Genomic DNA, 26,645 nt, shown 5'->3' with positions numbered 1-26,645 from the left:
TCGTTTTCTGATGTAAGAAATCGAGCGGGCGTACGGGGTCAATCTCGACTTCATATCTTACTGTATCAATAAAACCAAATCCGTGCGATTAAGGTGTTGGCTACTGCTATATAACTTGTTGTTTATTATATCGGTAGCGAGTATAGAACCCCGTTTTACTCTCTGCTCAATATCAATGTAGCAATACTCAGATTCCGGACACATTGTCCGGTCTGGCTAAGACCGTTAAGGCGTAAGCTTATATTCCCTGTAAGTCCTCGTCGAAATTGTTGGCAAAGCGATGGAATGTAGTGACTTTATGAGATCATTATATCCTTTGATAACCGCGGTTGATACATTTAGCGACGTTTAAAACGCCAATATGTACTTCGGCAATGCTACATTATGTGGCCCGAGTCTTCGCTGGGTATCGTGTACATTAATATAGGCTATCACGTCATTGAAAGATAGGGTTGGAATTAGCAATATGACGTCACGAGGTTCACGTTCGTGTTCACACAGAACCTTTCAAAAAGGTTCGCGTTCACACGAACCCGAACCTTTCAGAGGTTCACACCATCCCTAACGTGAGCAACTGAGTGTAGAGGACAAGAAATTGATAGCAATATATATGCAATTCCCGATCTTATTGACCGATTTTATCTTGAATTATCGAAAATTTTCGCGCTTCGCGCTGGCTTACTACGCAATATACATCTATACTTTCGTGGCAAAGTGAGCAACGTGGTGGCGGCCTGGAGGGTCGGTTTGTCACCCTATGGGAGCCAAAGACTCCAGTTTTTTGGGGCCTGACGAAGTGCTGTTTCGTTCCTGCCAACGGGTATACATTACATCCGGAGATGTTTATTTATTATTGAGTTGTCCTACCCTTTCAAACACACCTCACTCTGCTCTACCGGTAAATCTGATTACGTGAGCAGAGAAAGGATAAAAATTGATAGCAATATATATGCAATCCCTGATCATATGGCCCGATTCAGTCATGAATTATAGAAATTTTTCGTGCTTCGAGCGTTTAGGCTATAAAAACTGACTCACTAAACGGACACCCAATATAGATGATAAGCAGCGGTAAACAACGTAGAGCCTGAGGGGGGTCTGGGGGGCGAAGCCCCCCAGAAGTTGAGTTTATCACCCTATGGGGGGCCCAGGACCAACGTTTTGGGGGGGGGGCTGACGAAGTGCTGTTACGGCCCTGCAAGTGTTGGAGAATTATCTGGGTTCCTCCTCGCCACCTCATCCGCGTAAGCGGTGACTTACGAAAAGCCCAGAAGTGGGCCGTGCTATAAGCCGGCAGTTATGGAATAAAACTGAAGAATATCGGCCTGGTGTAAATGACCATAGTAGTCGACACACACCATGAATACCACAAAACAAACAGTACTCCAATCTGAATCGAGTAATAATTTTAATGATTCGAGTCGAGTAGTCAAAGACGATTTTTTCGAGTACGGAAATTACACGCTTCTCGCCACTGAAAGTTATTTATCGACGAGAATTATACTTCGGTATTATTTTCCACAGTGTAAGATTTGAAACCTTAATTGGCCGTATCGCAGCATACGAAACATATAGTACAAAGCTACTAACGTTACTGGAAATATCACATTAACGAAGTCCAGACCATCCCAGAACATTGTGACAAAGTGCAATGAAATCGGTAAGGTCGAAAAAATATCAAAGTATCTTAATGTGATGGATAACAGGCGTTATATTCTTTCGGGTGGCATGAAAGGTACATATTTGAGCTTTGACATATTCCATTCTGTTATGACGTCATAACGAGTGATACTCGAATACTCGACTCGACTCGAAGCATAATACGTGATTCAGAATCGAATCACTCGGGTAGCCTACTCGATTTTGCCCAGCCCTGCTGAAAAGTAACCTTGCCGATCCATACGGCTTGAGGGGCAAATCAAATATGTAACCTGTAACGAATCACCTAAAGTCACGCTATGGCTATAGCAAAACAGTATACGAATAACCTAAAGACCGAAATACAAATTGACGGAATCACCATCTCAGCGGATTGTCGGATCGCTGCCGATTCAGTAAAGCCCATCGTGTCCACCATCGCAGAAAATGTACCGTTTTTCTTCTGAAGGAGCATGTGGGGCTCGTCGAATTCTTTGACAGCACCCGCCTCCAGCACCTGTGTTCAGTATAAAATGTCATCATTAATTACGGATCCGACTGCTTCACAGAACGGCCACTTCTGGAACGCGCAATCTTGAATTCATACAGGCTAGACTGCAATTCGGACGCATTTGACAGCATCGTTATGCCTCTTTTCGATACTTCATTAGTGTGAATTATCCAAAGATTGTCGTGTTTCGAATGCCGTAGTAAACAATACATCAATGTTATGATACCCTCAGAAGTGTCTGCCATAAGATAACCACTGATCATTATCGATTTCATGAAATCTGCAATTACACGCTTATTTGTGCTGTGAATTCGTCCATTTCCGGATCTCTCTCATACTTGGACGTCAAATCGAAGGTAACGGCAAAAAGGTTCGATTGTGAAAGGAATTAATTCGTTCTCAAGTGCTATGAAATGCTGATATATATGCAATACTTACAATTATCCTGTCAGAATCGATGATTGTGTTTATCCTGTGCGCGATTGTGATTACGGTGCAATTGGTAAATTTTTCGCGTATGGTCACTTGAATTAGTCGATCCGTTCTGCGATTATAAATTCAAGGACTGTATTAAGTAAACTCGCTTCATGGGAATATTGCAAGTGCCTGAGATCAACATTTGCCGTTGCCTCGTCGATCAAAAGCAGTTTGTTTTTGCGAAGGAGGGCTCGCGCTAAGCATATGAGCTGACGCTGCCCAACACTGAAGTTTGATCCAGCTTCTGCCATCTCTGTCTGCAATCTATCCGGAAGTGACATCACAAACTCGTACAACTGAACCTGTCAGTGAGAATTGAAATCGATTAGACATCTCACAGATACTCAAACGCACTGTCTTACTTGTTCGAGTGCATTAAATATGTCGGCGTCAGAATACAAACCGAACAAATCCAAATTTCTCCGTAACGATCCTGTGAACAGCACCGGGTCCTAAGGATAAATACAATTGGCTACATTCTGTGAACACGTTATTTGGTAAACGATTGTGTGTACCTGAGGTATAATGGAAATACTGCTACGTAAGTCGTGTAATCCTATCGTTCCCACGTCTATTCCGTCTAAACGGATGCTCCCTTCGGCAAGTTCAGCGAGGCGAAATATCGCCGAAATGATAGAGCTTTTCCCGGCGCCTGTCCTGCCTACTAAACCGATCTAGAAACCAACGAAATATGAGCAGTGCGCACAATATCCGCCGGTCCCATTATATTTTCTCTCGTGCATCGAACCGCACCTTTTCTTTTGGGTCGATAGAGAGATTTATATCTTTCAGGACGACTGGCCCACCGTCGTAGTAGGAAAAGGATACATTTCGAAACTCCAAAGCACCATGAGTAGGCCAATTCTTGTGAGGTTGCTTTTCCGGGATATTATGTGGAGCTTCCGGTGGTAATTTGTAATATTGCTGGATCCGTTCGACGGAGGTCATCTGAATAGGTATCTTTAGTGTGTACTCGTATAGAAAGACGACGGACGCGGACATCATACCAGATTTTCCACCTCGGTGCTCTGACGCACACCCCATTGGAAAATCGCCACACTCGCAGCTGTTTGCGTCAACAACAGGCCCAACAAACTGGCATTTATATCAAGGAATGACGACGCAATGACGCTGAGTATCGTAACAGCGGAGAGGAACGTGGCCCCGATAAAATCCAATCGAATACCGAACCAGCGAGATCCCGTGAGGAAGAGAAACCATGAAGCTGTAATAAAAGATTGCTGCATATAGCATTTTATCCTATATGTCATTATTTAAAATTTTACAGACCGCTGTGCAAATCTTGAGTTTCATGAAAATTCCGCACGAAGTCTTTCTCGACACGGAAACCACGGATGGTTATGAGTCCTTGAAGGGTTGAAGACAGTAAACTGAAGACCGGACTACGGCCTGAAAGATATACATTTGCAACATATACTACTCCCCATATCGTGTTTATTCGAACGTACACACGCCCTCTAGTCTCTTGATATCTCGAGACGTTTTAATGTAGTATCGCCGTAGCCAAATGAAAAACAACACCACCGGCACGATCATGATCAGCGAGAAGTAATTAATCACCGCGACGAGGATGACTACGGCTATAGTGTGGCCTCCAATCTGCGAAAAAGAATTACCTCAGAACTGCGAGCTCATGGCTCGTGTAAATACGGTTTACGAATGATTACCACCGTTCAGAGTTCATAGATATTTTGATTAATTTATATAGTTATTAGTAGTTCCTACTTGAATTTGACAAATCGTAAAGATACAGAAGTAAGTAGGCCAAAGCATCGGATACTCTGATCGGTCGATCGTGGTGGCCTGAATTCGTTTGCTATCGTTCATGGTTGAAGAATATCAAGTATACATTTATAGCGGAAATAGGAAATTTTATTTTATTATTGTTATTAAAAGTTTAGGGCGGACCTTATTACTTATTACGGTCTTGTGTTCCACGGACTATGACGTAAACAAATGAATCTACTACAAAATCCCGGAAAACTGTGGTTAAATTAGTGAATAAGTGTGAAAGAAATGGAATTCGGTATTACTCACATATTTATATAGAACATAGCTTCATTATCTTGCACGGAGGACGGAGGTGTTGTCTCTAACTATGCGAAAGCAATGTAATGCCGTGTTGATGACGAGATAACCGCTTTATCGATAATATAATTAGTATTGATGAATTATATTCTACAATAATAGTATACACTGAAATTTCTGCATACGTATAAGAAATCCATGAATGTCAGAGGAAGAAGCTCATCAACTTGTCCCATGTCTTTTGAAAAGCGATTCAGTATCCTCCCTAAGTATGACGGAGGGTTGACTATCTCATTTCAAACACATACCATACAAGGTACAGCTTAGAGATGCACCATTTACCCGATGGATTTGTGTCAAAGAATCTTATAGGCGCATGCAGTATTGCATGGAACATCTTGAAATGCATCTGAATCCCAGAACTGACGCAAATGTACGAGTTCAAAATTAGTCGAAGAAAGACCGCCAGAACCGTGGAAAGACACAACGCTGAATAGTGCATAGAATAGTATTAGACGATGTGATTTGCTGTAGAGAAATCACGTTTATGGAAATGCAACCGGTACCTATGTATATCTTCCAGTAATAAAGCGTATCAAAATGTTCTTCTGTCGCAATCATGGTAGTTGTAAAATGTATAGCGGTTGTAGTTCCGTTAAGTATTGGTTCGTCCAACGCGGTTGAATAATCTCGGTACTGGTTTGACCTGTCGTAAACATTCAAAATCAGTGGTTCTCAAACATTTTTAGACACGCCTCTCTTTATGATGGCGCCACCCTTATCGTCATGTCACAAAATGCCACCAGAATGCTAGCAATCCCACCGGATGCTATGATGGCATGGAAGGTTATGACTGTTGATGAGAGAAATCTCAAATATGAAATTCGGACTACATACAGAGCATTAACCACGAATTGGAAGTAAGCCTATATCGTGCGGAGCGAGAAAAGATTTCAGTTGACCGCAACTTCGCGCCCCCTTCAGATGCTTTCACGCCTCCCGAGAGGGGCCCTACCCCCATTTTGAGAACCATTGTTCTAAATGTAAGAAACTTGTGGCGATTAGAGGGGCAGCATAATATCAATATATACGGTATAAAGTAGGGTTGTATTTAAAACAAATGGTTGTTTAAAGCACTTTGTTTAAAACATGATTTAAACAGTGTTTTAAACAAACGCCTTTTGAAAAAAAAGACATTATTATAAAATTATATAATTATGCCATAATTGTGTAGATAATTTCCAAAAACATCTTGTATGAGCCTACGGACGATGATTACCACCCGATATAGCCGACGTTCGATATGGGATTATTTGGAGCCGGCGAAATAGTCGGTTCAACAGCTATATAGTACGTATATATACATCTTTGGTACGGAATGAATGTTTTGATGATGAGGACAGCCGACCTTAAAAATGCTGCAAGACGATGTAGTTCTGGTTATACATATTTTTGGTCGGTATATGATAGGGGTGGGAACCCTATTTCGTCAAAGGAGCTATATTTACCCTGTATTTTCAATTGTGAATACCAATCAACTATGACGTCACACTTGAATATGCGTGTCGTCATGGCCTGGAAGAGAAAAAAGTTTTAAACAAGGTTCTTCGTTTGAACATGTTTGTATTAAATTAATTTTTGTTGTAAACACAACCCTAGTTTAAAGTATAATCCTATATTATTCGCTAACCTACCAAAGGCTTAGCCACCAGTCAACGAGAATCATGAGCGAGTGAGAAGCCAGAAACAGAAGAAGGAATGATATGTATATCGGTGCGATGGCGCCAACTCGTAGATATTCCATATAAACATTGCTCCCAATGCTTCCCTGTCGCCGTTCTTCCTCAGGAACAGCCTCAACCGCTTGTTCCTGGCGTGTGTGCAAAAATATTCGAAGTCAGTTGTGTTCGTCTTACTTTTCGTCGACAAATTACGTATATTGCCTCGTTTAGGTTGCCACCATACGATATCGTTGATATAGTCGAGCGATTGGATGAACGGTTTGTGTCGTGCCTCTTCAATCTTTGCTTGGGCGGGACTTCTGGCTTTTGACCTGGATAAATTCCTTCAATTTTATTTCTTGTGGGCTTTATAGGAATTTACACCAAAATGACATCGCTTATAAGTGGATATCCGAAAGGTTTCAATTCAAATATTCGGAAACCCACCGGAAACTATAGTCGCGGTTCACCGTACACCGTCTCGGAAAAATGACCTTATTTTAGTCAATTCACAAGCGATCAGAGTTAGGTGAATAAATGTCCCGTTTATGTACTCTTTTTCGTCTCTGTAAATATGGAGGGGCGAAAATTTGTGGCGAGCTTGATAAGGGGGAGATGAGTCGAAGGTTGGTAACCACTGATCTAACGCTATTGGCGTATTCCCGAAAAATGATGAATACTCGATATAATATTGCCCACTTGAGATAATTTCAGTACCTTTCTCTTTAGTGTCTGATCGTAGCAAGGATGCAAAATCCGTGTGTAAACCTCGCAGTTCCTCATACGTGCCAAGTCCCGCTACCTTTCCCTGGATTTTTGTTGCATACATATTGTATCATACACACATAGAAAAATGCTTTTACCTCTTTGAGGATAAGGATTCTATCCGCAGTCTTTAGCAATTGCAGCTGGTGCGTTATTAGAATACGTATCTATCGCGAAAAATTGTACATGTGAAAAGACGGTAGTTACCCGATTGTCACTTCGCCTATTTAGCCGACCTTATTTTTCAACAGTCCGCCTGATATGCAGCTCGTGTATAGATGGCGCGCAACCGGTGCATCTACCGCACTCAATGGATCATCCAACAGGTAGATGTTACAGTCTTCTTTGTAGGCAGCTCTTGCTAAGTTTACTCGCGCTTTTTGTCCCCCGCTCAGGGTCACACCTCTTTCACCGACAAGAGTCATGTCGCCGTGTTCCAATAAATCTAAATCCTGTCAGTTGGGCAAGTGTGGCAGTACGGAATTGTTCACGGTTGCACTTTGCAGCATTGACTCACTTTCGTTAAGCAACAAGCGGAGATCACTTTCGCGTATCTCTCCCTGTCAAATTTCCCACCGAAAAGAATATTTTCTCTGACAGTGCCGGAAAACACCCACGGTATTTGACCGGCGTACGCAACGTCGCCGTTAGTTGTGACCTCACCCGATAACGCGGGGAGTTCGCCCAAAAGTGCACCCAGCAAGGATGACTATAATTGACAGGTTCAGTTTACTATATTCTCGAGAAACAGAAATATCCTCAATAGGCTCACTTTTCCTGCACCTACTGGACCAATCACCGCCAGAAGCTCTCCGGGATTGACACGGAGTGAAATATTGTTCAGGGTGAGATCGCTGTTTTCATTCAAGTCTTCAGACTGATAGAATATAGAAATACATATTTTAGTAAATAGCCATTAACGTCACTAAAATTTGAAAGTTCAACCGAATTCCATTTTGCAGATAGACTCTTCATTTCCACAAAAGCATCACTCGCTGGCACAGCTTCAGTCTTTGTGGAGTTCGGACAAAACTCGTCGGTGAGAAGATATTCCTTTTATACGGTGACGTCGATCAAACAGGCAATTGAATCGAGCATGTGTCTACCAAATACCTGAATTCGTTTGGAAGACGAAAAAGCCTCGGAGGCCTTTTCAATACCATGCAGTAAACCCTTACCGGCCGGCATTCTCAAAGCACTGAGAACGCCGATGAGGTAGAAGACCTGTCAACATCGCGGTACGTGACAGTGTATAAATTTAAATGTCTATATTGCTCCATAATTAACAACTAAACATTTTCAAGGCAATATAGTCGTGGGCTCGTATGCAATAGTTTAGTGTTGCCATACGTCCGGAATTTCACTGTTTAAACTGCATCCGGGAGGAAATGCTTAAATATGCTTAAATGTCCGGAAGGCTTGAAGGGAGCTGAAACTTATTCCGTAAATCAACATAAACAATATCTTATTTTGGGGAAGATTTATGCTACATGAAATTTTTTTTCGCGATTGAGTTTCACATATATTGATTTTAATATGGGTACCCCTGTCCTCGGGAAAAACAAAATAAAAAATAAATTAAAATAATTCTCTTTTACTGTAATAAGACTAATTGCAAACGCAATTTTAAGAGAACCGTATATTGCTAGTGTCGGTAACGCCGTTTGGATGCTTTAGTCAAAGATAGCGGTTCTCAAGCTTGGGATCGCTCGTCTTCTTCTGGGGATCGCGGAGATGTTGATCAGCTTCCAACATAGGCCGTAGTGTTGTGTTGAAAACAAAAATCATTATAATACATACATGTTTAAAACAAGGCCCTTGTTTAAATAGGTTTTCATTGTTTTTTGTTTTTTCTAAGCCATGACGTCACGCATATTCATTTGTGACGGGGTAAATATAGCTCCTCCTCCGAAATAGGCTTCCAACCCCTGTCATACGGACAAAATTGTTTTTAACCAGGACTACATCGTCTTGCAGCATTTATACGGTAGGCGGTCATCGTCATCAGAACATTCAATCCGTACCAATGATGCATATCTGCGTACTATAGCTGTTGAACCGGCTATTTCGAGGATTGCAACCATCCCATATCGTATACGTCGGCTATATCGGGTGGAAATCGTCGTCAGTAGACTCATATAACATTCTTATGGAAAGTCTTTACACAACTTATTGCATAATTATATAACTCTTTAAATAATTTGTTTTTTTAAAGACCTTTGTTTGAAACACTGTTTGAAACATGTTTGAAGCGAAGTGTCTTGAGCAACCATTTATTTTAAATGCAACCCTAATAGGCCGTGGGTAGGTCTGGGATGTGCTGATCATTTGTTTGATAATCAGTTCACAAAATTTTGAGGCGGGCCGCGGAACATTTTCAAATTGTAAATGGAGTTGCGAATAGTGCGGACTGGCATTTCGGCTCATAAATAGTCTTATCCGTGTGATATTAACATGACTTAGCGATGTAAAATTACGTTCCCTACGTTTTCGAAGTCATCATCTCCACCAGCTCTACCGCAAAATTTGATCACGTGGGCTGAGAGAGGATAAAAAATTTATAGTGATATATGGATGAACCAATTGACAGAATTCATTCACAAAATTTAACAACCAGATGTAGGCCACATAAAATCCAGATGCACAAGCCTACCAGAAGTTGATTCGATCACCGTATCGTGGGCCCCACTAGTGTTCTGTTTGGCAGGGAGTTGGCTTAAAAGTTATGTTCTTATCCTGGCTACAACACACAACCGCATATCCGTACCGACCTAACAGGGCTGTCAAACACGTGGCGGGTGGGCCAAACAATTTTATCTCGCCCCTGAAGAAACCCGTTGCATACCAAATGAAAATACCGACCCTAGCAATCACCCGAACAAAAATTCGGGATAGCTCGATAGCCTAGTTAATTTACGACCTATGTGTAAAAAAATTACTCCTGTATACAATCGATAGGCAAAGCTTCGGCAGTGTGACGTAACATGTATTCATACGTCATTTTAAAACCCGCTAGGAGGCGCTGAACAGTGTCCGTAATTTTGGCCACGAAAATATGGTAACCCTACAATAGTTTAATACAACGCCGCCAGAATTTAGACCAGGGGTGTCAAACATACGGCCCGCGGGCTGCATCCGGCCCGCCAGACCATTCCATCCGGCCCGCGAAGCTGTATTGAAAAATGGCTGTATAATCCAGCACATTTTTTACAAATGTTGAGATTTTTTGGACGAAATATTATCATCAAATAACCCCTCAAGATAACAAATATCGAGTATGTCCAATTGTTCATAGGCCACATTATAACCATCCGGCAGTGGTGTTGTGGTTTCACTCTAGTCACCAGCAGCAAGGAAGAGCCATCATTTACCCTCAATTCCGAGAAGGCAAAAATGCACACTCAATTCCTAGTTTTACAGAAAAATGGACCACAAAGTAGTTATTCACAGAAGTGAAGCCGCTATAGTGAGAAACCGGTATATGCAGGTTACAAAGAGAATATAATTGTTACACAAAAATATAATTCAAGTATTTGTGGACGCAATCCCAATTTCACTTATGACTTAACAGCACCTCTGCATACGGAGAAGCACGAATCGCGATATAATAGTAATGAGTAAGGCAAGTTTTTGCAACTTTTGCAACTTTGTTACAGTTTCCTGCAGCTTCCTAAATACTCGAAACGTATGTAGAATGCTGTTTTAAGCTGTTTGAAGGAATCTTATGGTGCAACTTTTTGCAACTTTTGTCCATTTTTATCATGCAACTTTTTGCAACTTTTTCGATTTTTGTGAAAGTTTTTTTGATTTTTCATGTAATCAACTTTTTACTGGAAATATTTGGCAGTATATGTAAATAGATCGCTTGATTATGTCACTGTTTTTTTGAGAATTTTGGTGAAATACACGGCCAAATTCGACTGAAATACCGTAAATCAGCACTGAAGTTACGTTCTAACGGATATTTCGGAAGCTGAGACGGAAAGTTGACTTTTTTTTAGTCAACCAATGGAGAATGTTGATGGAAAACTGTATTTCGGAAGTGGAAGTGGAAAGTCGACCTTTTTTATTCAGTCAACCGACCAAAATGTGGTCTTTCAGTGCAACTTTTGTGAAAAAATAAAGGCAACTTTTTACTGCAACTTTTGTGAAAAATAAATGCAACTTTCCACGGATTTAACTGCAACAAAAACTTGCCCTAGTAATGAGCCAGCTTTAATATATCTCTCGTATTCCTCATAACGCAGAAACATGAGGTATATCGCTCTTAAAGCTAGCTTACTCTTTTAGCAGTATATATATTAACGTATTTAACCGGCTATAATCCTAATTTTGCTAATTCCATCGTTCGCTAATAAAGGTGTTGCTAGAGTAGAACCCTATGGTCGGTTATAATGCAATATATTATTGTGTAGGCTTCACAATTGAGTATATTCAAGAAAAAAACAAGGGTATGGAATTTGAATCATTTGAAAGGTCCGGCCCGCGACGCAATTTGAGTTTAACACCCTTGATTTAGACCATGTCAATAGCCTATAGAGATAATATATGCTATTCATTTAAGAAGACGTTTTGCCATGATTGTCGGTCATAAACGGCCACTGTTCAGTTGGCCCGAGGTGTTATCGTTTCGTTGCCTGCAGTGATGTGAGTTATTTCGGATCAAATATAATTATACAATGGATTTTGATTGCAGAACCCGGGAACAACTGCAATTCATCCCTGTTCTTACCTTGAAAGCAGATATGCTACCGCCCAAGAATATGTAGCATGTGATAGTAATCAGAGTGATCATCTTTTCCTGTATTACAAACAGCGTCATGTTGACTGTCTTGATAATCGCCGACACCAATATCTTATCAACCTCCTTTCTGTTGGAGATAATACCACAAATCTATTTGAAGTATGCATCCAATAGCAAAAGAAATCTACCTTCGTCTCTCGGAAAGCAGCCTCGCAAACGGTTTTTCCCAAGCATACATCTTTATTATTCTCATGCCTGTGATCACCTCATTCATTCCGAGTACTCGTTTGCCGGTCAGGGAAGCAATGACGAGCCTAAAACGGTATGTGTTGCATTTTTATATTTGTTGATATATTGGTGGTTAGGACCGTCTCTGGCTTCCATAAATGCAAGCTAGACTTCTAATAGTGCTACTATTTATAAAAGACCCGTAAACACTACAAAGAAAGCTCAGCCCGTCTTTTAGATCTGGAAGATCTGAGGAAGCTGTGCTCAACTCTGGCACAGGTATATAAACAGCGAAGACGAAATTCTGGCAGGTTTTCCCAGTAACACCGTGAAGACATGTGAAAGTTGCTGCTTTTATCGAGGTTCCCCTCTCGAGTAACGGGAATGCAAAAATAATAGTTTCACTAGGTTTCAGGGTTACCATATTTTTGTGACACAAATTCTGGACACTCTTTAGCGCCCACGAGAGGATTTCAAAATGAGTTATGACGTCACGCTAGCAAAGCTTTGCTCATAGACTAGAGGTGGTCACGATTCGGTTCAGGAGTATGTGGCTGTGTAACCGGGACCGAAACCCCATTTTTCAGCCCCTTCCCACCCAAATAAACAATGATTTTGAGCCCACCATAGGGTAATCGATGCAATTTCTGGGTGGGCTTGCTATATGAATCTGGTTTCTATATGCATCTGGTCGTTAAATTTGAATGAATTCTGTCAATAATATTGGTTGTTCCATATATTACTATATAGTTACTACTCTCCGCCCACATGATCAGAGTTAGCGGTAGAGCTCGTGGAGGATGATGAGTTCGAAAATACAAGGAGCGTAATCGTACATCGTTAAGTCATGTTCATGTCGCACCGATAAGATTGTTTATCAGCCTTATGCTGGTGCGCACCACGGAGCGTTATAAACAACCCATATCCAGTGGTTTCAAACCTTTCATGGTCACGACTCCATCTCCAATTTGAAAATGTTCCGTGGCGCGGATCAAAATTTGACGAGCTGATTGATAAAAGAAGTCAACACCTTTGCCCAGATTTACTCACGGGTTATTTTGGAAGCTGGTTACGTTCAACATATTCGCGAACCTCAGGATGAAGGCGAACGACCGCCAAGTTGGGAACCACTATATATCATTGAATAACACATTTAAACGACCTTAACGATCTCTAGGAATATACCGTCCTCCCATAATTGCGATTACAATTACGTTTCTTCCAGTACATGAAGGTTGTTTTTATTGATATTTTATTGCACTTTTTGTGAGGGTGGTAGTCCCAGAGGTGGTCAGTAACAAAGTACTTCTACTTTTTCGAAGTACTCAAGTAGTTTTCCTCTACTTCTGGTACTTACTCAAGTAGATCTGATTTTCACTACTTCTACTTCTACTTCGTAATAATTTGTGATCTACTTACTTACTTTTCGCTATTTTCAGTTTGTCAAGTAGAAGTAGTTTATTCCCCCAATCAGTAAGATAGCCTGAGGAGTTTCGGGGCTTTTTTCACGCAGTATCAACATCTAATTTTCATAACAGTTGAGTAAAGCCCAGAATTTTCGTCGCGCTTCGCGCGCAGTGGATACGGAATGTCCAGTATGATTTCACGAAAGTCTCGGTGAATATAATTTAGGTAGCGGGTTGGCGTGGTTCCGTTAACACCGCATTGTCGCCCTTCACCCATATAAAATATTTCATCAAAGTACTTATGGCTCATCATAACGTTTGAAACTGATGTTTCGCAATCTAGCATTTACTTATCATATCGTAATCTACAGCAGTCCATGGCGTGTCCTAATCTGGAAAAGTGGACTCTGACTTTTTTAGTTTTATAGCTGTTTTAGCATACAACCCTTGACACTTTCTGGACTAAAGACACGAAATACATTTCCAATTTTAGAAGTAGTATTTATATTTCACTTTCAACTCCCAGTATCATATACTTTTAGTTCTCATTAATTTAAGTTCTTTTGTCTGGATAACATACATGTTGAAGTATAAAAGTAAGTGTAGTAATGCCGTTAATTTTCGGAAATAAAGCTACACAATATGGCATTTTTACGATCCATCATATTTTTCAGTAACGTTTTCTCATCGCACAAGGTGTTTACACCGTATCCTATACAACTTCTCCGTATTGCTCTTTGAAAAAACTGCGGGCCGTATAATATGGGGGAAGGCGCGATACCATGATATTTTCTAAAACGTGCTGTTCGATATACAGAGGATTAGTATCGCATTTCTATATCAATACTAGCATTTTCATCCAAAGCTTATGCTGTCGAAAATTGAATACCTCCTGATATGCATCAATGTGAATCAAGCTCGGCACCTTTCGCATAGATGAATCTGCACCTTTTGACAATCCATGTGAACGAATTACGATCGTTTTCGCAACTACTTACTTACTTGAGTAGATTTGAAGTCAGTGAATTCTACTTCTACTTCAAGTAGTTTTAGGTTGCTTATGGAAAAAGTACTTCTACTCGTACTTGAGTAGATTTTTTCGTCGCTACTTCTACTTCTACTTGAGTAGCTTTCTCGACTACTTTGACCACCTCTGGGTAGTCCTCATATTAAAATCAATAAGTGTGATAGTAAATCGCGCGCAGCGCGAAGAAAAATATCATGCATCCGCATAAATATCCCCTAAAATAATGTTTTCATGTTAATTCACGAAAAAATTATGAGCCTACGTCAAGTCTTCAAAATTCCGGACATTTGGCATATTTTAGAAATTCCTCCCGGACGCAAGTTCGAACAGTGAAATTCCGGACATGTCCGGGAAATTCCGGACGTATGGCTAACCTAGGCTACATGGTCATGGGGTTATTGAAAAAAAACTTTTTTTAAATTTCACTGTCTAGTTGAAAAATCCAAGATTGCCTATAAAACGCTGCACACAAAATTTGAGTCAATTCTATAGCTTGGAACTGTACAATTTGAAATATCGACCACTATATCGCCATGACCAGACATCGTGTCCCAGGCATGCTTGAAGGGTGAGTAATGCTTTTTTACGAGTTTCCATCTTGAGATGGGCGGTAGCGTGTGGTTAAAGAGATTGCTAATTATTGAAAAAAATCACGACGCTCATAACCGGGAAATAGGCTCACCCCGTTGAAATAATGGTGGTATAGATCTCAAATGAAATACTTTCTACACCGAAATTGGTGACTGCATGACCAGAAAAATATGTTTCTCATGTGATTGTCAACTAACGAACTATCTTAATGATACGCCAATATAGATTTCACGGAGTCAGAATGAAGCTTGTGACTGTTCCCGACACAGTGAATTATGATATTGGCTGTTCAGGACTCCTCCTCTTGTGTGAAATATTTCTCGGGAGACGAGAGCAAGAACAATTGGGTTATAAATCATATCATGCATAACACAACAAATAGTTTGGGAACCGCTGGTCTATATTATAGCGATAGTTTCCAATATGTCGTGTGAATTTCTTTGAAAGTATTGTTGCAAAGCGCCACGGCAATCTTCCTATACTATCGTTTGGTATCTAAGGATGGTGCGAATCCCAATCGGGTTGTCAAAAGCATCTCGATGATGCAGGCGAAAATGAAAATCACTTTCCCTTCTCTCTTTCTCTCTCTCTCTCTCTCTCTCTCTCTCTCTCTCTCTCTTCGGGTTCATGTGAACGCGAACCTTCTTGAAAGGTTCTATTTGGACGCGAACGTGAACACGAACGTATGACCTCATATTACTCATATTGGAACCCTACATTTCCGTAAAGTAATGTACCGGTGTACTGTACACTAGAGGCGACTCAGGCCACATTATGCCACAATGCTGAAGTAAAAACACCAGATGTATCAACTGGATCAATCAGTTGCTATCATAATTACATAAAAACAATATCTTTCGATATCGCATTATAACAATATTACCGAGGACTTGCAAGGGAATATAATCTAACGCTTACCGGTCTACAGACTATACCGAACAGTGTATTATTAAGGCGTCAGGCTATTGCTAGATTGATATTGATCAGAGTGAAAGACCGGTTTATATACTTGCTACAGATGTCACCTCAAAATTATGATATACAGTAGCCAACACCCCGATCGGGCGGATTTGGTTTTTTTGGTACAAGAAACATATCAAATCAATATAGATAGCCTATCGTATACGTCTATTCTATACTTTTTACATTAGACACACAACGATGCGTTAAATATATATGAATTTCGTTGATGTCAATCATTGATAAAATGATTGTTATTGTCGGCCAAGCTCACAGCAGAGAGTAAATAAATAAACGTAAACGGAAATCCGAATATCTCGAGCAAACTTTAAAATTTTGGAATCAGGCAAGTTGCATGCTCGTACAGTGCTGAATTTCTTTTCTCGCTGGCAGCACCACGCATGGAGTGGTCCAAATTTTAAATGGATAGAATTTCAACCAAATATGTTATATAATGACGTGAAAATTGTAATGTATGAAAAAAGTTCACAGTGCAGATCCTACCAAGGTTCGTTCGCGAAACCGAACCTCCAAATGTTTGAGGTTCACACACCAAACGCGAACGTGAACCTCACGTTCACACAATCCTTAGTGGGCCTACAATACATACTCCGAAGTCAGGCTGCAGATTTGAAGTGTCTGAGGATATGCACTCTTCACACTTCATTGGATATTAATATTTTATATACTGCATAAGCATTTGATACCTCAACTTCGCATACTGCTTGCCGCAGGCCGCTTGGAGCGCTATGAGAACAGCGAGAAGTCCCATTCCAGCTAATATTGATGGGCCGAACTCCCACCACAAAATCGTCGCACCGACAACGCACTGCAGGGGGCCGATCCAGATAAAATGGATGAATGGAGGAAACTTAATTGAAACGAAGAGACAAGTGTTTAGCGTGTGACAGGCTGAAGAATGGTATAGTCGCATAACTAACAAAGTCATATCTGATAACGTCGGTGGCTCCGAGGTTGATAATCTTCCCTGATGAGAATTCGCTCAGCGACTTCTGACTCAAACGGAGAGTCTGTAATGCAGGTAATTGGTTCGGTAATTTCCTCAAGCGTTGATCTTATGAAAGGGCGATTTACTCTCGCCAAATGCTTGAACACAGGTCGTACACTCTTGGCGATAAAAGTGTGTATTCACACCAGAGTTGGATCAATTGTAATTTGTAATTGTAATTGAATGTAATTAATTACATTTTTCAATGTAATTGTAATGTAATTGTAATTGAAGCATTTTTATTTTGTGTAATTGTAATTGTAATTTTACCGCTATGCTGGCCTCGGCTGCCATTCCATGCAATTTTTAAATTACTAACCAACCGATGGATTCGCAACACGTGGCTCACGATTGAATACGCCGAGAAGCGAACTGCTGAGCCGGCTAAAAGCAGCAGAATTGATAGTCCCATAGCTGGCGATCCAAGAGTCGAAATTTGATATGTATGGTCGTAATCGAAAGCTAGTGTCGCACTGATTCCGCAATAAAAGTATATTTCCAGGCAATGGTACCATCCCAAAATAGTCGTGAAAGTCTGGGAATCGGCATTGTTCTGAACAATCGCTATGGGCGTAACTGGTAATTGTTGTAGTCATGCTGCTGCAGCGCTCTCACTTTTCAGAACAGTCGGCCTTAAACGGCTATTTTGGAGCAGTTACATTGCCCTGACGAGATTTTATTTTGTATTTTCGGAATTAGTACATCAATAGCTTACGATGAAGACCAGATGCATCAAATTTGGACGCATGGATCGCCAGCTCTAGGACTATAAAGTTTGCTGGTTTTAGCCGACTTTTCAGTACGTTTGTCGGTGCAGTCATCCGTGACTCACATATTGCGCATCTATCCGTGGGTTGGCAATCTACAATACGATTTCAGATCACGATGATGCATCGTTATTTCGTCTGGATAACTAACCAGACCACTGGATATTATATAACGTCTTATCTGACAAAGCACGGTTTTGTTTTTACTCCTCATCCTAATTCCTACGTCCCTCGATAAAAATAATATTGTTTCTTTAATTATATACTATATACGCAAATCCAACACATGCATATATTATAATACTTTTTCAACGACATACTGCACCCTATCCTCAATCCTAACCCATAGGAAATTAGGTAAATAACATTTTACATTTCCAATTACGTGAGCCATAATTACCTAGCATACAAAACACGCTGACATTACGTCACAGTGACATCTTACATAGCATACTATGTACGCACATCAACGCAATTATTACTACACAATCTGAACTAGACTTGAATTGTTGTTAAATACGACGCTACGGTTGTCAAGGACCACGGTTGAATTTATGACTATTCAATTACATGTTCAACAGCAGCAATTGTAATTGTAATTGTAATGTAATTGATGCATGCAAGGAGTAATTGTAATTGTAATTGTAATGTAATTGATGCATGCAAGGAGTAATTGTAATTGTAATTGTAATTTGATATTTTTAGCATGGAGTAATTGTAATTGTAATGTAATTGAAACATTTATGAAAGTAATTGTAATTGTAATTGTAATTGAACTGAAATAATGTAATTGATCCAACTCTGAATTTCACACCCGTGTACCACCCGTGATATATGACTTACCACGGTACAAATCAAACACAAAACTTGATTGATACAGCTTATACAGCTGTATATGCACAGGGCCAATTGAATTTGGAAACGTATGACGTAACAGCGTAAAGCAAAGACCGTTTACTCATAATGTTACAATGGCAATTGGAAAAAATCAAGATTCGAACTTGAATATGGAAACAGCGACTTGTAACTTTAATTGTTGCGGCATACTTGCTGTATTTGCTTTATTTCGAACCTGGCTTACTCATACAAGGTATACATAGGTTACGTAATCACGGCAAATAAATGAACTAGACTTCAAAGCAAACGCATTTCCGGTTCAGTTGATGCAGCCAATAGTTTTGTCCACGCATTAACATTAATAGCATTGAAAGTCTAAATTCCAAGTAACTTGTCGCGGGCCGCTCAAAATCGTGTCACGGGCCGCACAATGCCGATTCTAATGTCTGATCTATGGGATGGAGGGAGATATGTGTAAATATGCTACTCGCTCTCGCTCTGTTACTGCCGCAGCTTTGACAACGGTATATTACTATGTTTGCGGCGCGAGAAATTGTCAATTAAACACCGGTCAAACCGTTCGTCGATCATTCCGACATTTAGTCGACTCTTTGAGAAAAAGTTGGTTAAAAGCATAGATTTAAAGCATACAGATTTGAATTGTTAAACACTTATCCAGTCAAGTGTTGCTTACTTTTTTGTACATAATGGCGCATACAGAAATTCGCATATGCCATCCAATCCTGAATGTCCAATAACATACTTGATGATGGACGATTCCCGAAGTGTACGCTGCCACAACGATTGCTACCGCATAAGCGTAAGCGTGCCACATCGGTACTGTGTCTTTCTGTTCGAAGTATCTCACGAGATAACTAACCAGGACAGCTGTCCCCATTCTCAGCAACTCCTGTAGAAATGCCGCATGTGTTCATGAAGTCGGTAAGCAAAAAACTTTAATCTTATATAGCTCAAATAAGAAACTCAAAACTGCTCGTTTCAAGATAGCAAATTAAAAATATAGAAAGGCAATCGAATATAGCGCATGTCATGATAGAGAGTCATTCAAAATAATCAAAGTCAATCCAAACCTTATCCTTACCAACAATCATAACATGCCTATTTTAAATAGGGTTACCATACGTCCTCTTTTAAGAGAATTTGTCCTCATTTTAGACTCTTTTGAAAGTGTCCTCAGAGGACGCCAAAATGTCCTCTTTTTTGAGATTTTGTCCTCTTTTTTTTGAGAATTTTGAGATGAGCCGAAAAGTTGACCTTTTTTTAGTCAACCGACCACGAAGTGCAAAATTTACCATTTTTTCAGGATTTTCCTGAAAATTATGCAAAAGTGTTCTCTTTTCAGATTTCCCAAATATGGTAACCCTAATTTTAAATGACTGTCTATCATGACTCGTATTGCTTTATCAGTCGCTATTTGCAAGGATGAAAGTCATGATTTCGACCAATTTCGCGCCGACGCACAGTTAGGCTACATACCTTGGAATATGCTGCGAACCCATTCTTCACTAGTGACCATTTGTGGGTTCGTAGTAAGGTGCGAAAGAGATTTGGCTTCCTGTTTTTGTTTCCTACTTCTTTTTCCCAATTCCTAAAATATAGAAAACGAATCGGTTTTATGTTCTCACATCATCCGTAGAAATTCGAACTCTTTTAGAAAAGTATCATCAACAGAGGTGATATTCTGGCTGTAGTGTTGCGCCGGAAAAAGCAACTAGGGCAATATTGTTTCAGTGTCGAACTATCATTGGCTATAGAAATGCACTATAAATATCGAATGGACATTTTAGATTTCGAATATGTGCATATGCATCTGCGCATTTGTGCAATACGTTTGTAGCGTTTATAATCATATCAAAAAAGAAAATAGCTCATTTATAGCCCTTAGTGGACTAGCGTATCAAATTCGGTACATACCGAATTATATCATCTTATACCGACTTCAGGCATACTTGACACGGCCACGACGGCCGTCGCAGATAGTAGGCCTACACATTCCGAACTTCCCTTTAGCTCCTTTTACAATAGAGTGCTTGGAGTGAAATGGTGGAGTCCTGGACGTTGTTTATTGCGTTGGCATGTCTGAGTGAAGTCAGTGGACCCACGTTCTTGATTGCTTCGCGGTCGAAGGATTTGGTGAATATATTCGTTTGTAAAAATATGTATAGGATTCTTTACACCACAAATCACAGTAGTGTTTTGGATCAATAATGTGTTACTCCACTTTGCAATGTTGAAAATGGCGAGTGATGCGAATTTACAATTTTACATCATTAGCCTTTTGTTGGTAAACTCTGACAACATTCCTGCAACTGAACTATTTCCATATCGAATAGCTATTTATGTGAGGAAAGTAGGGAATAGATTCACCAACTTCGTGAGTCAAGAAAGTGCCTTGATACATTACGTAAAGACAATGAATATGTAAACTAACCACTAGAATAGCGCTAAAACGATAACAAATATTCTCAATAATTGCTATCAGTAATTGCTGTTGCAGAAATGGACACCAGACGTTTTCATGGTAAAAAATCACTCATCCAGTGACGGTACACTGGAAAGGAAGTGAAGATGGCGACAGTGATTCTGACGATGGAGAACGTTCTACTGCAGCAACTTCTGCTGCCATGGGAGATATGAGTTCGGATGAATCCTTTTCGCCTGATAAATCTGATGAAGATTCCTCCATCGTCTTTTCAAAAGTAGAAAAATGAAAAACACCGGGTCAATACACCGCATGACCCGAGAAGAAAACCTATACGGACAACAAATCAAGGTGAAGAGATCCCTGTCTATACTATGTTCCTACATCGAAGGCAGAATTGCCTGACAGTGACTACTACTCTATTTCTTCTCCGCACACATATTTCAAATATTTTTTGGAGCGGAACTGCTGGACAGGATTGATTATAAGAGGAATTTATTTGCTGTTCAAACTAATCCAACGAAGGCAATACATGCGGAAATTATTGTATTGCGTGCATAAACGCTAGATAGATAATATCTATAGCAGAACTCAATCTATTACAACAGTGGTTCCCAAACGGTGGGGAATTCCCCACTGGTGGTGAATTCAATGGTTTCTGGTGGGGAATACGCATTTGTTCAGTATTATATACAGGAAAGTCTACATATTCACGGAGATACATGCGTAATTACCGTTACCAGTTAACTGTTCTGGAATGTATGTATAGAAAATTATATTGCGTGTTGTTCACAAAACCTCATTTTTAACTCTGGATGGCCAATGATGGCGTCACAAACGCATCCAGCACGACTAGTTTGACCCGAAATAACGCTTTCTCGAAATTTTGTGCGTTACTGGTATCAGTTCACAATACGTTTTATGTTGCAGTTATTGGCGATTGTCTTGCGTACTGTTGTGGTTGTGTGTCTTGTGTAGTCTGTGATGACAAAAGTGTTGGGTAGTGGAGAACAGGACCGTAACTGCCGAAGGGGCCGAAAATTATTTCGTGAATTAAGTATTTTTTGGAAATTTATGCCACTTTTTCAAAATATTTTTGCGCTGGGGGCGCGATTTAATGTTACCGAATATCTTGATTATTGGGTACCCTTCCCCGCGAAAATACGTAGAATTTATATAAATGGACACTTCGGCGTCGGCCATTACTGTGCCTCGACGCACCAAGACATATGAAGTTATAGGCCATGTAACATACGACTCCGAGAAGTGTGCCAGAACGATAAGCAGCGAGAAGAGCTTGGCCGAGAAGGAATGCCCTAGTGGTGACAGAAAACTTCGATTTATATACAATGTACAATGTACATCAAGGGTCGGCAACCTACGGCCCGTAGGCCGGATCCGGCCCGCCAAGCGAAATCGTCCGGCCCGCGACATAATAATTAGTTATCACAAGAATACGGCCCGCCGTTTCATAATGCTTTTCAATCTGCAGTGCAGCACTGCATGAAAAAAATGCGGCATTGGTACGATATAATAGTAGCCTGCATCGTATTAGTCCATTGTTACGCCATAAAACGAAGGTGGTTGAAGTAGGAGCTGGACATAGACTAGACTGGATCAGTGCTTATCAATCGGGTGTATCTCGCAACCGAAGGTGTTCCATACTTTTTTAAAGGGTTTACCACTCTAATGGGGTGTGACAATAAAGGTGTTCTTCCTTTGCTTCAAAAACGCTTGGAACATCTCAGACGCAAAGACGGAATCTCAAACTGTTCAATTATAGATAAATAGCCTCCATATGTTAGTTAGCCTATCTATAGTTTAATTTTCCAGAAGGCATTGTGTGCCAAGACAAAGTACCTGAATAGTGTTTTGGCCACAATGGTAAAACTGTTAGTATGATTTTTGTCTCATTAACTGATTCAGTTACGCCAGATATTACTAGAAGCAGAGAATCAATATGGCGATGTCATGTAGGCCTATATCTGTCATGTTCGCGCATTAAGTCGAGCAGCAATGTTTACACGAGTGTATGAACTGAGAAATGAAATAGCAACTTTCCTCGAAAACACAAATATCGCCGACTCATAATCTTGTAATCGAAAATGGGTATCTCATCTTGCTTTCCAGGTACATTTAACGTCACATCTGAACAAATTGAATTTGCAACTTCAGGGGGAAAACAACTAAAGACATGAGATGTCGAGGCGCATTTAAAACAAATCTGTGACTCTGGAAATGTCAACAGTACAGAGAAAATTATGCTCACTTTCCTATACTGGAGAAGAGAAAACCTAGTAGCGACACTACATTTGTAACTGTGATACGAAATTTAACTAATGAATATTCACCCACTTTTCCGACATTCCTTTATTCACCCACTTTTCCGACATTCCTTCTCTACAAAATGAATTCTGACTATTCAGTACTCTGTTTAATGTGGACGCCAATACCATTGCCTGAAAATTTCAAATGAGCCTTTCTGAAATGCGATGCGGTTAAATTGAATGACAAATTTCATACAAAGGGCATATCGCTGCATGACTTTGACAAAGAGTACGTTCTTAAAATTGGTCTTTATCCCAGCTTGACCAACAATGCAAAAGAAATTGCATCGATTTTTGGAAGCACGTACGCATGTGAACAATAGTTTTGAACAATGAAATTCACGAAGAGCAAGCTAAGACGTCCATTTTGAATAGGGTCTGATTTTTGTTTCATCTGACTTGTTACCAGAAGTTGAAAACCTTTCACAAAGCAAGCTGCGTCAATTGTCACATTTATTCTGTGTTGTTGAAGTGTAAATACATGTGTCTTCTGATAGGTATGATTGAGATTGCAGCAATGTAGGATAATATACCGAAGTGAGCGTAAAATATAGTACTAAGAAAAATTCCGGCCCGCCAGAAAGTTGTATACCCGAAATTTGGCCCGCGACTAGAAAAAGGTTGCCGACCCCTGATGTACATATATGTTTATTTGTCCATAGGCGGCTAAATGGCTGGTGCCGACTGTTCCTGTCTTGGCGATCTGAACCCCAGAAAACAAATCATTTGCCAGTAAAGCAATACCAATTTGAAATCGTGTGTACCTTTTAGTTTTGGCGATTTCCATATCTTTTGAAATAGCAGATATAGGAGGTCACGAAATAGCATAATGTAACGAATTCATTATACCAACGGGTCCGTCCGAAGATGTTTAATACTTATTTAGGAGTCTTACCTTTTCCAACACACCTCACTCAGCTCTACCGGTAAATCTGATTACGTGAGCAGAGAGGGGATAAAAAATTGATAGCAACATATATGCAATTCCCGATCATATTGACCGATTCAAACATGAATTATATAAATTTTTCGCGCTTCGCGCGTGTAATCGAAATAAGGCGACGCTCGAAACAGTGGACCCAATGTAGCTGATAACTAACGGGAAGAAAGCGTATGGGCTCAGGGGGGCTGATGGGGTTCTAGGGAGTGGCCTACTGAAGTTGGGTTTATCTATCTATATATATATCGACTTTTTTTTCATTAAATAAAATAAAAAAGGGCGAAAGAAAACAGGATACAAAAGAACATCGATATAATCAGTTTTGGGCTCGTGAGGGATCCAAGACCAACGGTTTTTTTTGGGGGGCTGACGAAGTGCTGTTACGTTCCAGGTGGGGAATGAAGGCTCGGAATAAATCTGAAGTGGGGAATGAAGGCAGAAAGGTTGGGAACCACTGTATTACAATCATAATTCACAACCTCTCTAGACGTGAGCACTGCTCGTACGAAGTATCTGCATTTAGGAGTTCCAACATATCGTCTACTTGAAGATTTCTTTTTCGGCCATCTTTAAAGAAATCGTTCATCCACCTGCAAACAAGATTTCATATCACGACAACGTACATGAACGCTATGTCACGCAAATCAATCTGTTAGATCAACATAGTCAGGCATGCAAAAACTAACTTGACTGCTCTACAAAATGATCAATAGTATCTATTTTCGTTTCACAGAATCAAAGACACGCTACCACTATGGTTGCTGTTCTTCTTGCAGATTAATTATGGGCAATACTTACACTGTTATTTACTTTAGGTCAATGTTACGAAGAGTTTACAGGCATGAATTTAGTATTCATATTAATAGCAAACATATTTGACCACTCCGCGAAATAACTACATGGCTCTACATTTGAATATCAAAAATACGATGACAAGTATAGGCAAATTCCCTACGAATGTATCGTAGACTTCACCGTTAGGATGGGATCATTGGTCGATGGTGCGTTATGTAAGAATGGTGGATGGTTTTCAAGAGAGCAGACGATCATCGTACAGATTTATATTAATTAACAAAGACTTACCAGTATGTTATCATTGATAGTATATTAGCTGTCTTCAACTTATTTGGTTGCAGTTTCTTCATATCGCTTAGTAAAATTAGCGAAACAATATTGCTGGTTACAAATAAATCGTTAAAAACAAGAAATTCCTAAAATTACACCGATTAATGCTTTGCATTGTATTATTCTGGTAACTTTATATATAATGGGAAATACATGTGCAACTAATAAATAGCGTTACGTAACACTCCATTCTATTCTGCAATCATTCATACACGCAATCTATAGGCCTACATGCTTGCGATTCGCCTCGTTCGCTTCCATGTATAGATTTACGATTAAACTAGGTCAGTACGTACAGTGTACAGGTACACATCTATTGTATTTGCCATGTTGGCGTGGAAATGATCGTGAACCTAGGTTACTCATACTTTTTTGCTCTGAGACCGTGAGTAGAAAGGGCATATCAGGTTTTCCACCACCAGTGTTTGGAACCAGGGCATGGTGGGGTATGCTATGGAATGGTAAATTTCCATACTCCATACCCGCCTTAATCGTTCCATACCATACTTCCAATTTTCCATACCATACTTCGCAGTTGCCCAAATTCTCAGATAACATTCTATTTTCATGTGTGAAATTTTCCGGCGTTTATGTTCTAAATATTTTGGACATAATTATATCCATTTAAACAGCCCTGATTCACTAATTCTATCCTCAATTTCTCTACGTCGTATGTCAGAGATGTAGGTTGCCTATAATCAACGACGACTGAACAAGGGATTATTTTACAATCACAACAGAAGCTCACAACACGTCAAACTAGCTGCCAGCAGTAATATCATCTGCGAAATTACCTAAAACGAAGGCATTGTGCCATGTGAACACATGTTAGAGAACAATTTTGCATCGCTACAGGCATTCGTAATTATGCGACAGCGGATCAAATGCCCGATGAATACCTGCACACCTTATACCATACCCTGTTTGGAACCAGCGTATATGGGAATGCGTCAGAGGTCTTGATCGGTAGGGCGTGGGTTCAATGCCCTGTCGGATCCGAGCAGAACTGATATCCGCGACTTCAACACTCAGCACTACTCGACAGAGCGGACAGGGAATGTGGTGACGCTGACACTAACC

At 40.2% G+C, this 26,645-nt stretch overlaps 2 protein-coding genes across 3 annotated transcripts in view; both read right to left on the bottom strand.

Moving 5' to 3' along the window:
- LOC145441572 (ATP-binding cassette sub-family C member 4-like) overlaps window positions 1-26,645 on the bottom strand; it is a 58,271-nt gene that overhangs the window by 2,713 nt on the left and 28,913 nt on the right. Inside the window, exons 13-29 of one of the 2 annotated variants that reach the window (XM_080319469.1) lie at window positions 7,398-7,613; window positions 7,260-7,328; window positions 7,114-7,204; window positions 6,610-6,728; window positions 6,370-6,545; window positions 5,242-5,381; window positions 5,018-5,164; window positions 4,861-4,940; window positions 4,096-4,246; window positions 3,917-4,036; window positions 3,634-3,851; window positions 3,380-3,574; window positions 3,142-3,300; window positions 2,989-3,078; window positions 2,753-2,928; window positions 2,588-2,690; window positions 2,021-2,155 (exon numbers count right to left, since the gene is read on the bottom strand). In XM_080319469.1, coding sequence (XP_080175595.1) covers window positions 2,021-2,155; window positions 2,588-2,690; window positions 2,753-2,928; window positions 2,989-3,078; window positions 3,142-3,300; window positions 3,380-3,574; window positions 3,634-3,851; window positions 3,917-4,036; window positions 4,096-4,246; window positions 4,861-4,940; window positions 5,018-5,164; window positions 5,242-5,381; window positions 6,370-6,545; window positions 6,610-6,728; window positions 7,114-7,204; window positions 7,260-7,328; window positions 7,398-7,613 — 2,385 coding nt within the window. Of the gene's footprint in view, window positions 1-1,710; window positions 2,156-2,587; window positions 2,691-2,752; window positions 2,929-2,988; window positions 3,079-3,141; window positions 3,301-3,379; window positions 3,575-3,633; window positions 3,852-3,916; window positions 4,037-4,095; window positions 4,247-4,860; window positions 4,941-5,017; window positions 5,165-5,241; window positions 5,382-6,369; window positions 6,546-6,609; window positions 6,729-7,113; window positions 7,205-7,259; window positions 7,329-7,397; window positions 7,614-26,645 lie in introns of those variants that run through there. The other variant, XM_080319468.1, reaches the window with a different exon arrangement.
- On the bottom strand, window positions 11,588-26,336 carry LOC145441593 (ATP-binding cassette sub-family C member 4-like). Its single transcript, XM_080319500.1, has 8 exons — window positions 25,524-26,336; window positions 24,920-25,030; window positions 20,228-20,339; window positions 19,425-19,640; window positions 17,059-17,148; window positions 16,825-16,988; window positions 12,094-12,219; window positions 11,588-12,032 (listed from the first exon to the last, which is right to left on the bottom strand). The coding sequence occupies exons 1-8, from the start codon at window positions 25,583-25,585 to the stop codon at window positions 11,834-11,836; spliced, it is 1,080 nt and encodes a 359-aa protein (XP_080175626.1). The 5' UTR covers window positions 25,586-26,336; the 3' UTR covers window positions 11,588-11,833.

The sequence above is a fragment of the Botryllus schlosseri genome, chromosome 6 (genome assembly GCF_051294905.1).
Source record: "Botryllus schlosseri isolate E-star chromosome 6, Bs_hap1, whole genome shotgun sequence".
In the NCBI taxonomy this organism is placed as follows: Eukaryota; Metazoa; Chordata; class Ascidiacea; order Stolidobranchia; family Styelidae; genus Botryllus; species Botryllus schlosseri.
This window is presented reverse-complemented; position numbering and strand designations above follow the sequence as displayed.